Genomic DNA, 13356 nt, shown 5'->3' with positions numbered 1-13356 from the left:
ATTAGGGGATTTAGGTATATTACGAACAAAAGCATGGATATTGGATCGCCTTGACGTACGGATTTTTGAATTGGTATAGGTTGGGATAATTTTCCATTGATAAGTATTTGGGATGTGGCTTTGTCTCCTGTTGATTTTAGTATTGAGATTATATGTTTGTTAATTCCAATTTGTTCCACTGTTTTGTAAAGATAAGTACGATTAACTCAGTCAAAAGCTTGGTTTAGGTCGAAAGATATGAGTTGCAATATTCCTATGTTTTAAATCGGATACTTTTTCTTTTAGTGGTATTATGGATTGAAATATGTTGACATTTTAGCTTTTATTTGATTGATTTTAACCGTTTCAGATGGACTGCCCAAAATAATTTTCATATGCTCGCTTCAGCTCGGAATAAAGACGGTTTTGTTGATGTCGACATTCCTTAATTTTATTCATTGCTTTTCCATTTGAAAAAAAAGCTATGATTTTGGGTTTTGCAAAATAAACCCACCAATCGATCCGGCTTGAGTAATTTTTCTTACGCTTCGTAATGTTGATCCAACGGAATTCAAATTCTGTAATGTTTTTTTTTGTCGTTTAGTATCTGTTTTCTTATGGTCCAATACGCTTTTCTTGTTCGTGACATTTGTACTGATATCGGTAAACATATACGTAGGCTATGAGCTTTGTGATCTGAAAATGCATTAACGTGATATGCAGTAGTTCTTACACCTTCTTTTATGCTTTCTGATACGTATATTCTATCTATGAGAGATGTAGAATTGGAAGTTATATAGAAAAATTTTAACTCTTTTTTTATGAATTAACTCCCAAGCATCCCTGAGATTTAGAGCTTGTGTTAGATTTTTTAAAGAATGACAAATTCCACTATTTCCTGTTGAATCGAGAGGTCTAATAATCGAATTGAAATCTCCAGCAACGATTAGTTTTTGTTTGCAATCTCTCAAATAATACGGTATTGTATTATTGAAAAACTAAGTTCTACTTTTCAGAATTTTGTGTACCCGAATGTGCGTAAATGTTACACAACGTGATGTCGTTATGTATGTCACATTTTATAAGTCTTGAATGCGCGGCTGCGTTCTATGTTAGTTACTGTGAGATGTGGTTTTATAGTTAACGCGGTTCCTCTTTTTGTGTAGTCTACGTTAGTTATGACTTCGTATCCTTTTAATGCGATATTACTATTAGCAACTTCTTGCATGAAGATTATGTCAGCTTCTAAGTCACGCATGAGGGTTTCAAAACAAGCTAGTTTTGTCTGATTTTGTATGGTGTTCAGATTCACAGTTACCAAATTAAACGACGCCATTTTAATAGGATGACTTTCTCACTCGCCACGACCAACTGATGGTATGTTTGGATCCATATCACCGTTGTTTTTTGTTCACTCCGTACTCGGTTATCTCTATGAGGTTTTTTTTTTTATTTGGCAGGACAGTAGTCCATTTCGTCTTTTTCACTGTATCCCCTTGTCTTTTGAGAGACGAAGAGCGGGAATTGTGGGACTCAGTGGGATCGGGAACATGCGTATGGGACTTAGCGCATGTGGAAGGGGGAGAGGGAATCGTATCAGAAACTTGATATGTACTGGGAGCACTTGCCTAACGGGTCTCTTTAAGCGCATGTGTTGGTGCGTGGGCTGCTTTTGGCACTGCTCTCTCAAACGATGATGATGCTCCTCTACCGTCCACTACTGCTGCGTATGAGGTTATCCTCTCTTGCACGTTTGCTTTCTGCGCTACGAGTTTACGATTTTGCGTGCAGGTCATACCAAAGTGTGCGGATAGCTCGCAATAACGGCATGGGCGCTTTTGACCTCTGTGTGTGACAAGTGTCTCTTGTCGTCCGATGGCCACGCGAAGGAATGGTCGATTCGGAGATCTCCGCACCGATTCCTGGCCTTGTCAGAGTTGCTTGAATCAGGCGGCTAACCTTTTTTCCTGGATAACCAAGAGAAGTTTTTAGCGGCGGACTCGCACTTCACTAACTCGGCGTGGACAACGGGAATGCCGTAGCTCGATGAGACGATTAACCTTTTGTGCTGGATAACCAGGAGAAGTATCTAACCGTGGTTCTTGCTTGGCTTAATTTCGCCTAATTCTTCCGACGGAGTGGGGAGACACCAAAGTGCGGGACCAACATCCGGAGGGAAGGCAAAGGTGAAACTTTCCCGATTCTGTATGTGAAGTCTTTATTCGGTTTAGACAAATAACGCTTTATTTAGATTTCAGTTCACAACATGTTATTCGCTTCGCGGTCCGAATTCAACTCCCCGCGCTTAACCCGCGCTCCCGATTTTAAAGCTGCGCGCTCTCTCTCTCGCTACTCGTTCCTAGTTCGCTCTCGTTCTCCTGATCTCGCTACCGTTATTTCTCTCTCTCACTACCACTAGCGCTTTTCCTTTCTTACATGTATGGATACCCAAACAATGAAACACAAGCTTCTTCGTTGAGGTCTGGATTACAAGTCAATTTTATTCTCAAAAAATCCTGTCTTATATACTAAAATTCTGTGGGAAAAAGAACATGAAATAGCATTACAACGATCTCCTTTATCCTAACTCGGTATGCTGATGCGTTTGACCCCTGCCAGGCGTCGGCTAGTGTAGGAGGTCTGTAATGTTACAATGTCTGGCGATTGTTACCCTATCGTTTTATGACCACGAGTAATGGTCATAAACTCCACAGGTCGTGTAGTTTTACGATGACAGAATTGTGGTTCATCTTTACGGATATCGGGATTTCTTTCCCGTTGGCGGTTATGGAATGCATTCCATCGTTGTCTTCGACGATTCGGCGCGCCAAGGTTTCGTCCTTCAATTGCAGGAACGCGATGTGTGACGATTTCAGGTGTAAACGCACTACATCCGATTTCTCCACACCGAGTTTCTCCATAATAAACGTCACTGCTTCCAAATGAGGGACTTTTCTGGGCACTGTTGAGAAGTCCACATTTAGCGTGCTTTTCGACGCAGCCTTTGCGTTGGATGCTTGATTGTTCTCTTATCACCGGAATCGAAATGCGACTGCTCTGCTCGAGCTTTCAAATCGAACTGGTAATGGGGCCATCGGTGGAATGTGTGGTTACGATTGCCGAATCTTGCAATAGACACAGCTCTTTACCACTTGCGCCACGGTACTTCTGCGGCCATCCCCAACCCTACCTCTCATACGGAGAACACCCTCTTCGTCTATAAAAGGTAGTAACTAGTATACAGGACTCTTCTTAGCTACCGTGCGCCATCTGCTATTACTGGTGTCTCAGAACTCAGAATACGCCCGCTTTCACATAGCAACTTCCGCCTTATGAAATTCTTCTTGTCTTAGAACTCCCTTGAGCAATTGATGTCCATGTGCCTTCCTGCGTCAAATTATCGATAAATCCATGCTACGACGCTATACAACCTCTCCAATTGTGAATAACGTTCGATGAGTATAGGGAGCATCTCCTTGACCGGGTCCTCCACCTGCACATTCAATCGACGCATTTCTTCCAAAGGACTGTGCTTTACGATACTGCGTACTGGTCAAGTATCTTCAGGACGGTGTAAGAAGTCCGGTCCATGAAACCACATTCCGTACACCTTCGTATGTTCCAAAATTTCCGCCACCATGTGGGCAACGAATGATTTATAGTTCTTTGGGCCAGCTCCTATCCATGCCAATGCAACAGTACCATAGAACCCTTCTCTTGCCACCGAGAGGATGATGTTGCTGCGTATATTTTAATAATCGTGTCGCGCGTCGAACTTATCGAATCATCGATGATGGTTTAGATGGCCGGCATAACTTGATGCTGAAATTGCACTTTTCACTGGTGCGCGTCGAATTTATCGAACTGTCAATAATTGTTCAATGTACCGAGCCACGTACAAATTGGCCGGCGTCACTTTATGCTGCGATCACACCTTACGTCCCAAACCGTTTTCGTCCCGTCCGTGGGTCACTTCACCTAAACGCGTTGTATTCAGCGATTTAGAACGAGTTAGAGTGAGAGTTTGATGTTCCTCTCTGGAGCCACCATGTCGCGTGCGCGAAGCTAGCCTCGCGGCGCGTTTCTTTAGACTCGGCGCATGTCACGCCGACTAAAGACCAATAATACTCAGACTCGTTGTGATGGTGAAATGACAATCTTTATTGAAAGTTATTCGCGTTTTATACCTAATTATTGCTGACCGATCGCGGCCAGCAGTTCTTCGGTTGTCCGTTGGCGACCGATCGCGTTCAGCATTTCTTATTCTTATTGTACCGTTGTACCGTCCGTTGGCGACAAACCGGGATCCCAATAAACACGCCTGTAGCTCCAATTTGCGAATAGAAAGCGGCTTCAATGGGGCGACCTTCGCCTTGGCACTGACCAGGGAACATTGGGCTTCTCCTGAAGCGTCGATCGTTCGTAAATAAAGCACGCAGCAATACGCCTTTTTGACTTGCGTCCACAAATAGGTGCTGCGGTATCGTTATCTCCGCACCGCTATTGATGGCGTCCGTTGTAAAACCTGCTCAATCCTGTTCGTCATCCTCGGCTTGACAGCCGATGCCGCTCGATGCCCGATTAACATAATCCTAATCCGATCCGGAACTCTAGTTCGGATCGAATATCGGATCGCCACAGTGTTCTCCACAATTCGCACACTTCACCTTGGTTGGGGCTATTTTACCATCTGGACAGGTAGTAGATTGTCTTAGCGGACCTGCTTTTGATGCGTGTTTACCGGCACATTTCACGCCACACAGGAGAGAGGTAACAGTTGGCGCTACCGTGGCCGTATCGCTGGCAGTTAGTACACTGCATGGGCCCGTGTTCTATTAGAGTAGCACTCAACGTAAACACGATGATGGTCTACTGCTCTAACTTGTTTCAGCTCGCTGAGGGTTATTGATCCTCGCGGGAAGTGGAGGAGATACATACATTGGTCATCATACCGTTTTTTTTCTTTATCTCTAGCTTTTTAATCACCCTAGGTGTGATGTTTACTTCTGCGAGCGCAGCTTTGACAGATTCTGTCTCTTGTACGGGTAACACGACGATTACCACCTTTGTTGTTTTGTCCTCTGGTAGCTACCGTGCGTGTAGAACGAATGGTTGTGTCGTTTTTCAAAAGTCCACTGCTAGTTTGAAGTCGTTAGGTGTTGTCGTGTTCACCACAATACCTTTGCGTGTGCTGTTGGCGGTGGTGTAGCTTACTACCTCCGACGGATTTTTGTGTGCCGGTGACAACAATTGGTGGACTTTTTGATTTTTGCTGTTTTGATGGAACCGATGTGGCCAGCGTTGTTGGAGCTTCTTCGTCTTCACTGAGGATGTCGTAGTTATCGTGCTCGTGGTGATACCCGACCGGGACTGCATCACCTGGCGCTATTTTGTTCTTGCTTCGGCCCATGGCTGAAGACCGAGCAAGCTTTCCCTTTCCCTTCACTATAATTGTTGTTTGTAAGTGTGATATCTCTATATTACTAATCGCAGGTAACGATTAGACGCGTCCGATCGAGTCGGAGGCTGATAGAGAACTGTTGGTGGAAAATTTAAATACATTGGTTTGGGCAGTCGTTGTGGCACGTTACAACGTGGTGTAGGTACAGGATCGATTGTTCGCCCTCTATATGGCGCATTTCTTGCATCCACATTTTGAAACTGAATGCAATAATGGTAAGCTTTCGCTAAACTTTCTGGCTTGTAATTCTTACAGAACATTGACAGCGGGTCACCTAAGCCTCTGTCACGAATGTGTCTAAAGCTATCATATGTTGTATAGCTTAATAAACGTGTGTTCGTGGCCTTTCCACGTTTCGTCCATCTCGATGGCTGAGCTTGTTAGTGTGATCTTTTTTTTTTTTTTTTTACTTAGCATGGATTCATATTGCCTATTGTATTCTTTATAATATATGCTATTTTTCCATTTGAAAAAACTTTTTATCCTCGGTTTTGCAAAATTAGTCCACCATTCTGTCCAATTACCGTAGTTTCTTCTGAATCTGGTCCATTTAGTCCAGTTTTCATTGAATTCGTTAATTATTTCAGGAGTTGTCAAATGTTTTTTGTACGACCAGAGTTTACGTCTATGGATGTTTTCATTGCTACTGTTGGGTATTGCAATTCTAATTATGTACGCTCTATGGTCACTGAAAGCTACGCTTTGTATCTCAGCCATACGTACGGATTCTTTCAAATTTTTCGAAACATATATTCTATCAATCCTAGAGGCCGTGTTGGATGTAATATAAGTGAATTCAACGTCTTTTTTTACGATATACCAAGTGTCTATATGCTGTATGTGATATATTGCGTTTCTTAGTGCATTACTGAAGTTTGAGCTTCCTAACGCATCTTTTTTGTTGATTACGCAGTTAAAGTCACCCGCAATTATACTATACTTATAAGGAAACCTTAAATAGTATGCTAATGTGTGTTGAAAAAACTGCTCACGTTCGTATTTTTGTTGTGTGCCAGATGGTGCATATATATTGGTGAGTCTTGTGTCTGCATTTAAACACAGCGATATTAATCTCCCATCCAAACTCTTTTCAATGTGCGTGACATCTATTTCCTCTCGTACGGCAATAGCTGTTCCTCTCTCTCTTTCATCGATATTGGTTGTAATGTTGTAACCTCTCAGACAAATTAACGAATGTTCGTTAACCTCTTGCATGCAAATTACGTCTAAGTCTAGTTTTAGAGCAGAGGTCATTAAAGCTTCACATTTTGTCCTATTTGAAATATTAGCTATGTTTATAGAGGCAATTCGGTATGATCTATTGCTGTTATGATTATTGGACATCATAACGGTTTTGATTTTTTTTCTTTTTTTTTCTCAATTACTTTTCACTATGTGCTTTCTCTCCTACCTTTTTTGATTTCTGCGTCAGATGTTGTCAAGTTCGTATACCGCGTCCTTCCTTTCTTGGTCACTATTTGTATCTGGTCTGTCAGCTTTTTATCAGCTTGTCTTTTTGCGGACAGCGATCGAGATTGTCTATTGTTCTCCGTATTTGTGTGTCGTATTGGTGATATCATCTTATCTGGTGTCGTGTTCGTGTTGAGTTTCGAAGTACCCGGTTTTTGGGATGCTGTACTGATGCAGCCTCCCGTACCAGGTGCTTGTGTTGGTGCTGCCGTTACAATTAGCGATGGTGTGGTTTCGTTTGCATTATTCGTGGTGTTTGTAGCAGTGATGGTTGCATATGTGTTGAGTCTCTCACTAATGTTTGACTTTTGTGCAGATAGTTTCCTGTTCTGCACACATGTCATCCCGTGATGTACCGTCTTGTCGCATTTTCTGCACGTCGGTTGTTGCCCTCTATATGTGGCTAGCGTCGTTTCGCCGTTGATTCGTATATAAGAAGGTATTGGTTTTTTGATTATCACTCTAGCGTACCTAAATCCGTTCGGTAATCCAGCACTAGGGAATGCTGAACTCCATACACCTTCAGTTACTGACACTACTTCTCCATAATTGCTCAAATATTTGGCAATGTCAGTGTTAGTCACATTCACTGAAACGTCGTGAATCTTCACGATCGTTGAACCGTCATCCGTAGAGACGGCGATTGTGTAGGTTTTATCTTGGCATTCGATTACATGCCGACCGTCGTGTTTATCGACGATTTCCAAAGCAACGTTCGGATCTTTTATTTCTACATGCGTGCATGTTGATGACGTCCTCAGATGAATTCTGTTGAGCTGCTCCGTTTTCAGTCCAAGTTTGGAGTAAATAAACTCTATTACCTGTCCTGCTGGAGGTTTCGTCGGCAAATTCGAGAAGTCCAACTTTATTGTTGAGACTTTTTTCACCGACATCTCGAAGTCGGTCTTTACAAACTGTTTTTATATGTGTTGGTTATCTTTCACTAGCGAGTACACAAAAACACGTCTGATTCGTACGAGCTCTAGAACCGAACTAGTCAACTCTGTAATTCTACTGTAATAAGCTTCAACACTTTCAGCGCGCATTCGTGCGGTGGACTTCAACCTGATGATCTAATGTCATTTAGATCTCTTTTATCTGAATAATAAAAAAAAAATCTGAATTGACGTTCTGTCGAGTCAACGGGCCACGTGCAGGCGGCGTGGATGTCCGTTGCATGCGCTGGTTTTCGGGTGGAATTGTCGTGAAGTGCCCTTGCGGGTTTCAGGTAACTGCAACGTGCCGTAACTTCGATAAGAGGCAGAAGATAATTATCTCCTATCGTTATATTATTAAGTGCCCGATAATCCACACATTTGCGAATATACCGCAATTCCAGCATTCTCCAGGGCACAAATCATTTCGTCTTTTGTCACCATTTCTGCATAGGTTTTCACGTACGAATCCCACTTCTGAGATTTAATTTCACATAAGTCAAAACAACTTTCTTGTCGAACAGTCGGACACAGATTGATTTTTTTTAATTACTTGACGTTTTGACATTAATCAAGATGCTTACATTCTAGGTGAGCGGTAACGCTAACCCCGGCTAGCACGATTGAGGGCCAGGGGTACGTAGAATTCGAGCGAAATGGGGGAAAAATCCCGAAGCAAAAATCCGTCATAAAAGCCATCACTTGGACGCGTTTTATGACGATTTCCAAATTTCGACAGCTTTTCGCCGATTTCGTCCATTTCGCCCCTTGGCTGTTTCGTCGCGATTTCTTTCTCTTGTGTGCGTGTCATCTAGCATGAATGTCGCATTGTGCGTGTGATTGTTATCCTTTATTGAAAGTGACAGCTGAAAACATAAACATAAACACTGAGATTTCAAAGCACAAAGCAGCATTCAAATTCAATACAGCAGTTTCAGCTGGAAAATAAATAAATAAAAGTAAGTAAGCCTGCGCCAAAACCTTGTGCCCGTTTCGAAGCGAGTTTTTCACATGCTGTAACTTATCCTCGAAAGGATGGGTAGAAAAAGTTTTAAGGGCTCCAAATGTGCATACATCATCGTAAACATGCACCAAACTGTGTAGATTACTGGTTAAACGATGTTCACCATACAATACACCATACTGTACTACAAACTGTTTTAGCATACGATCTGCCTCAGGCCAATGTTCTCTTTACACATTGGTTGAGAACAGTGTAACTGCACAGTAGTATAACATGAAATGATTATACTCTTCTTCTGTTAGTATGCCTTTAAACACTATGAAGCTAGCATAATGCAAAAACATATTGAATTCACTGGCTTTCCACAAGCCTGTGTCTTCGATAGTGCGGAACTTGCGGTGAAAGTCTATAGGTATTTCCACGTTTTGAAGAACATTATTAATCCTACTAATTGTATCTGGTGACCACTTGCGATGCAATCCCAATTTGCCTGATTTCAAACAATTAACATATGTTCTGGTTATTCCGTAGTCAAGCAGATGCAGGCAATCTGATGTAGGGAAACCTTTGATCATGTCAAAGACGAGCAAATCTATGAACGGTGATGTTTCTCTATGATGGTCACCATATTTCAATGCACGGAAATCTTCATCCGTTCTTACTGGAGCGTCGATATCCGGAAAATAGGTTCTACTGTACCTTCTACTGTACATTTTTGGCACCCATGTTTATGATTGAAGTATGCAACACCTAAAAGAGAAAAGATAATTAATATACTGTGCTAGTTATGCGCAAATTACACTATGTAAATGCTACTCTAACTTACCTTTTATGAACGCACGCGCTGGTGAATCTGCGATGATAGCTCTAACGCGTATTTGGATGAGCTTATCGGCTATCACAATGCCATTCTGTATCATCTCATTCAGCTCATTTACAAGCGGCCTCAGGTATTGCTCGACGCTTTTTGGTTTAGATGATCCAAAGAAATTTCCAACCATTAGCACTGGCGCTTCAGGCAGTTCCTGAATGCTCATCAGTATTGGCCAAAACTGTTTGCGGGTACTCTTGTTCGAGGGAAGTCCATCGATGGAGAGGTTCAATGAGAATGAACTCACATTTGGTTGCACGTTACTGTAACAAACAAAGAGTAAAATATAATGTAATTGAAGTTTATCTTACAAACGTATTTAACTTACCGAAAGTGTCTGTTAAGCACCGATCGTACTCCCGGGAACCAAAATTCTCCTCCTTCGATTGGAACAATATCTTTTCCGCATTGCTTTGTTCCCGGTAATGTACGCGCATCTTTGGGAAGAGTGTAGTTGGTTCTTGCACGTAAAATGGCTAACAGACCATTCAGTGCTTGATGGGTTTGGTACGTTTTTAATGCCCACTTTTTTGTAACCTCTTCAAATGGTTCTTCTTCATCTAGGAACTCCTGCACGTTGTCCAAGGATGATTCAATTTCATCTTCCGCATCGTTGATGTTATCGTAGCTTTCTATATTGTCACAATCATCGGAAATTAACCAGTCGATGATAATTGCTTCTGCTTCAACCTCTTCATCAAACGAACGATGGCTAATTGGTTCCGGATCTGGAATGCAAACGATGGATATTAATATTGCAATTAAATATGCTTTCATATAGTCAATCTTGTTCTTACCTTCATACGTGGTTGCTGCAGGAATGATGTTAGCACCGAATGAACTACTCTCGCCAAATACTTCTGCCTCTAGCTTAGCGTTATTAGCTTTGATAATCTTGCTGGTTTGGCCGGTTCGACGCATTCTTTTGACCGACATTGTTACACTTCGAACACTACTACAAGGAATGTACTTGAGAAATGGAAGCAATTTGCGTCACTTAAGCGCAAACGTATGTAAGTTACTTGATAGTTAACGCAAAGCTAGAACAAATTCTCTACACACTTGTTAACTATGTTTTTCACTTAGGTAGTTTGTAACACTGTCACGCGCACAGATCAAGACACCGATTGTAGCGATCAGTATCAGCCACACACACAGCTTTTTTGAAGCAATTTTTGTTATTCCACGGCACTGCTCATATCGGTAATAGGTTAGATGTGTTCAAAATAAAGAATATTTATTATTTTTATTTTATATTATGAATCTCGATGTATTTTGCCCGCTTTGGATACGGCGGATCATCGGCGCGATGAGCAGCACCACAGTTCGAGCACTTTACTGTGCCCGAACCCGATGGATACTGCTCCGAGAGATGCTCCGCCGTGCAGATGGCACACCGAGGATTAATCTGGCAGTGGCGAGTACCATGCCCAAAAGCCTGGCATCGATGGCATTGGGTCGGGCCTTTCTTCCCTCCGCGGTACGGCTCCCATCGCACGATGACTTGCTGGATTGTCCGTACGGCCTCCAGCTTTGTAAGCGAGCACATTCCTCGCTTGAAATGAACCAGATACAACCTGGTTTGTATGCCCTCTGCGCGGCGCTTAATCTCGAACACCCCTCAAAACGTCGAGCAGGTGGGTTTCCTTCAATTCGCTGACGATCTCCGCGAGGTCCGTTTCCGGAAGCCCACGAAGCACCGCCTTGAAGGGACGCATGTTTTTAGCGTCATGCGAAAAATATTCCGCATTCTGCTGCTGCAGGTAGTTAAGGACCTCCTGCTGTTCAGCAGGAGATCGGACGGTAATCGACGTGCCTACGCCGGAGATACGGAACTCTGGTGTGATACCTCGCGCCTGCAGTTCCGGACGCAGGACAGCAACTGGAAGCGACTTCACCGTGATCGGAGGCATTTTTGCCGCGGTTACGGGAGCCGGAGCCGATGTACGCCCTGCAGGAACAGCGGGCGTAGCTCGTGTCGTGGAAGGCTTCGTAGTCGGGGCTGCCTTCCGTTGTCGCCGGTTTACGGTGACGAATTGTGCCAGGTTTTCCTCCTGCACGCTGGTGGATGAACGTGACTCCGTACTGTCCACGCTCATCGTATCATCACTTTCCTCCGAAGAGGAAGAAACCACGCTTCTCGAGCGCTTGGACTCGGCCGAATCGGTGCTCGATCCTACCGAGTCTGGCTTCTTACTCCTCCTTCTACCACGCTTCGGCATAGCCACATACACATTACCATTCACTATCTTCCTTTTTCTTATATACCCATTTACAACCGATAGGTATTCGTTCTGATGGTAATTCTACTAGACACCATGCTCCGTGCTTTTGAAGCGATTCATATTCCTCAGCCATTGCTGCTTTCCGTGAATCTTCTTCTGCACCACTTATAGCTTCTTCATTACTGACGGGTTCATCATCGTCATGGCAACTGCTCAATTCACCTCATAATCTTTCAACTATCGAGCAAGAACTCCTCTGGTGCTTCGCTTCAAACTTTGTTCAACTGTATCAGTAGATCGTTCATCGTCAAATGCGTGTTCCTCTTCTGCACTTTCCCACTCACCATCATCAGAACCACCCGTTTTGCTTGGACTCTTGTTTGAGAAATAACTGCCCCCGTTGGGCTCCGACTCAAGTACATCATTTGACTTCTCCTGAACGTCACTGCCGATGTCATTGGACTGACTGGTGTTGAGGTTAGATACAATAAGTTCATAATTAACCTTTGGAGTAGACGTTTCAGCCTCTGTCGACTTGTGCCTCCTCTCTAAAAACTGAGCGTCTCGACTGATTGTTATCTGATCGGTTTTGGTGTCTAGGAATATCGAGTCCTGCAAGATATAATAATATCGGATCGGTTACATTTATTAGATTTAGGAATTATGCGGAAACTTTTAAAAGGATGGGTTTTAGGGCGGTTAGGGCAACCCAAATGGTCTACTGCCAAGTGCATCGCATTTTCCAAAGCTCTGAAAGCGATAAAATTGCCTAACGAAATACACCGTTCCTTCCGTAACATTCAGGACATAAATTATTGGAAGGCGTCGGAGTATAGTTCCTTCTTGCACTTTGCTAGTGTAGGAGCTTTTAATTTTCAGCCAGTTTTCGAAAGCAACTCTGTTATCCACATCGCTCCCAAGTCGGCTATTCAATTCCGCAAGCTCTTGGGCGGTCTCAATTTGTTTGAATTCCATCAAAGGATGCTGCTCCGTTGCCGGTCGAGCACCACCTAGCATCTCCAACATTGTTCGTTGGAGTGCTATTTGTTTTGTATTTATTTTATCCTGTTTTCGCAGTTGATCGATTTCCCGTTGCATAGCTTCTAAGAGAGATGGGCGTCCGTCATACGTCTGACGTCTATCGCCGCCATGACATGCCGGACCGTCCATGGGGAGAGCTTCCTTTCGTCATAAGCGTCCGGCATACGAACGGTAAGACGGACGGTGTCAAAATGGTCGGTTGGGAGCTCTTTGTTTGGCTTATCATTACTGTCGCATCATTATAATCGCAAAGATTATTTTGTTGCCAATTGCTTCGCGCTGGTTGGTTCCAGTTACCCTTTTTTGTTTTGTGACCTACAGCCAGCGCTCAGAATCAGTCGTCGAAAATGTTGTTTCTTGTAAGAGTTTTGTTTTAATCGCGTCTTCTGTGATGGGTGTTCCAGAGTTTT

At 43.2% G+C, this 13356-nt stretch overlaps 1 protein-coding gene across 1 annotated transcript; it reads right to left on the bottom strand.

The window, feature by feature from the left end:
• Positions 1–9739: 9739 nt before the first annotated feature.
• On the bottom strand, positions 9740–11347 carry LOC118507186. Its single transcript, XM_036045258.1, has 4 exons — positions 10478–11347; positions 10009–10408; positions 9817–9943; positions 9740–9772 (listed from the first exon to the last, which is right to left on the bottom strand). The coding sequence occupies exons 1-4, from the start codon at positions 10614–10616 to the stop codon at positions 9740–9742; spliced, it is 699 nt and encodes a 232-aa protein (XP_035901151.1). The 5' UTR covers positions 10617–11347.
• Positions 11348–13356: the final 2009 nt, after the last annotated feature.

The sequence above is a fragment of the Anopheles stephensi genome, chromosome 2 (assembly GCF_013141755.1).
Source record: "Anopheles stephensi strain Indian chromosome 2, UCI_ANSTEP_V1.0, whole genome shotgun sequence".
Classification (NCBI taxonomy): domain Eukaryota; kingdom Metazoa; phylum Arthropoda; class Insecta; order Diptera; family Culicidae; genus Anopheles; species Anopheles stephensi.
The sequence above is the reverse complement of the archived record's forward strand: the minus strand, read 5'-3'. Positions and strand labels throughout refer to the sequence as shown.

Coding starts and splice junctions, on each gene's coding strand:
- LOC118507186 (XM_036045258.1), bottom strand. CDS start 10,616: ATGTCGGTCAAAAGAATGCGTCGAACCGGCCAAACCAGCAAGATTATC. Junction 10,409..10,477: donor TGCAGCAACCACGTATGAAG/GTAAGAACAAGA, acceptor TTTGCATTCCAG/ATCCGGAACCAATTAGCCAT. Junction 9,944..10,008: donor GTGCTTAACAGACACTTTCG/GTAAGTTAAATA, acceptor TGTTTGTTACAG/TAACGTGCAACCAAATGTGA.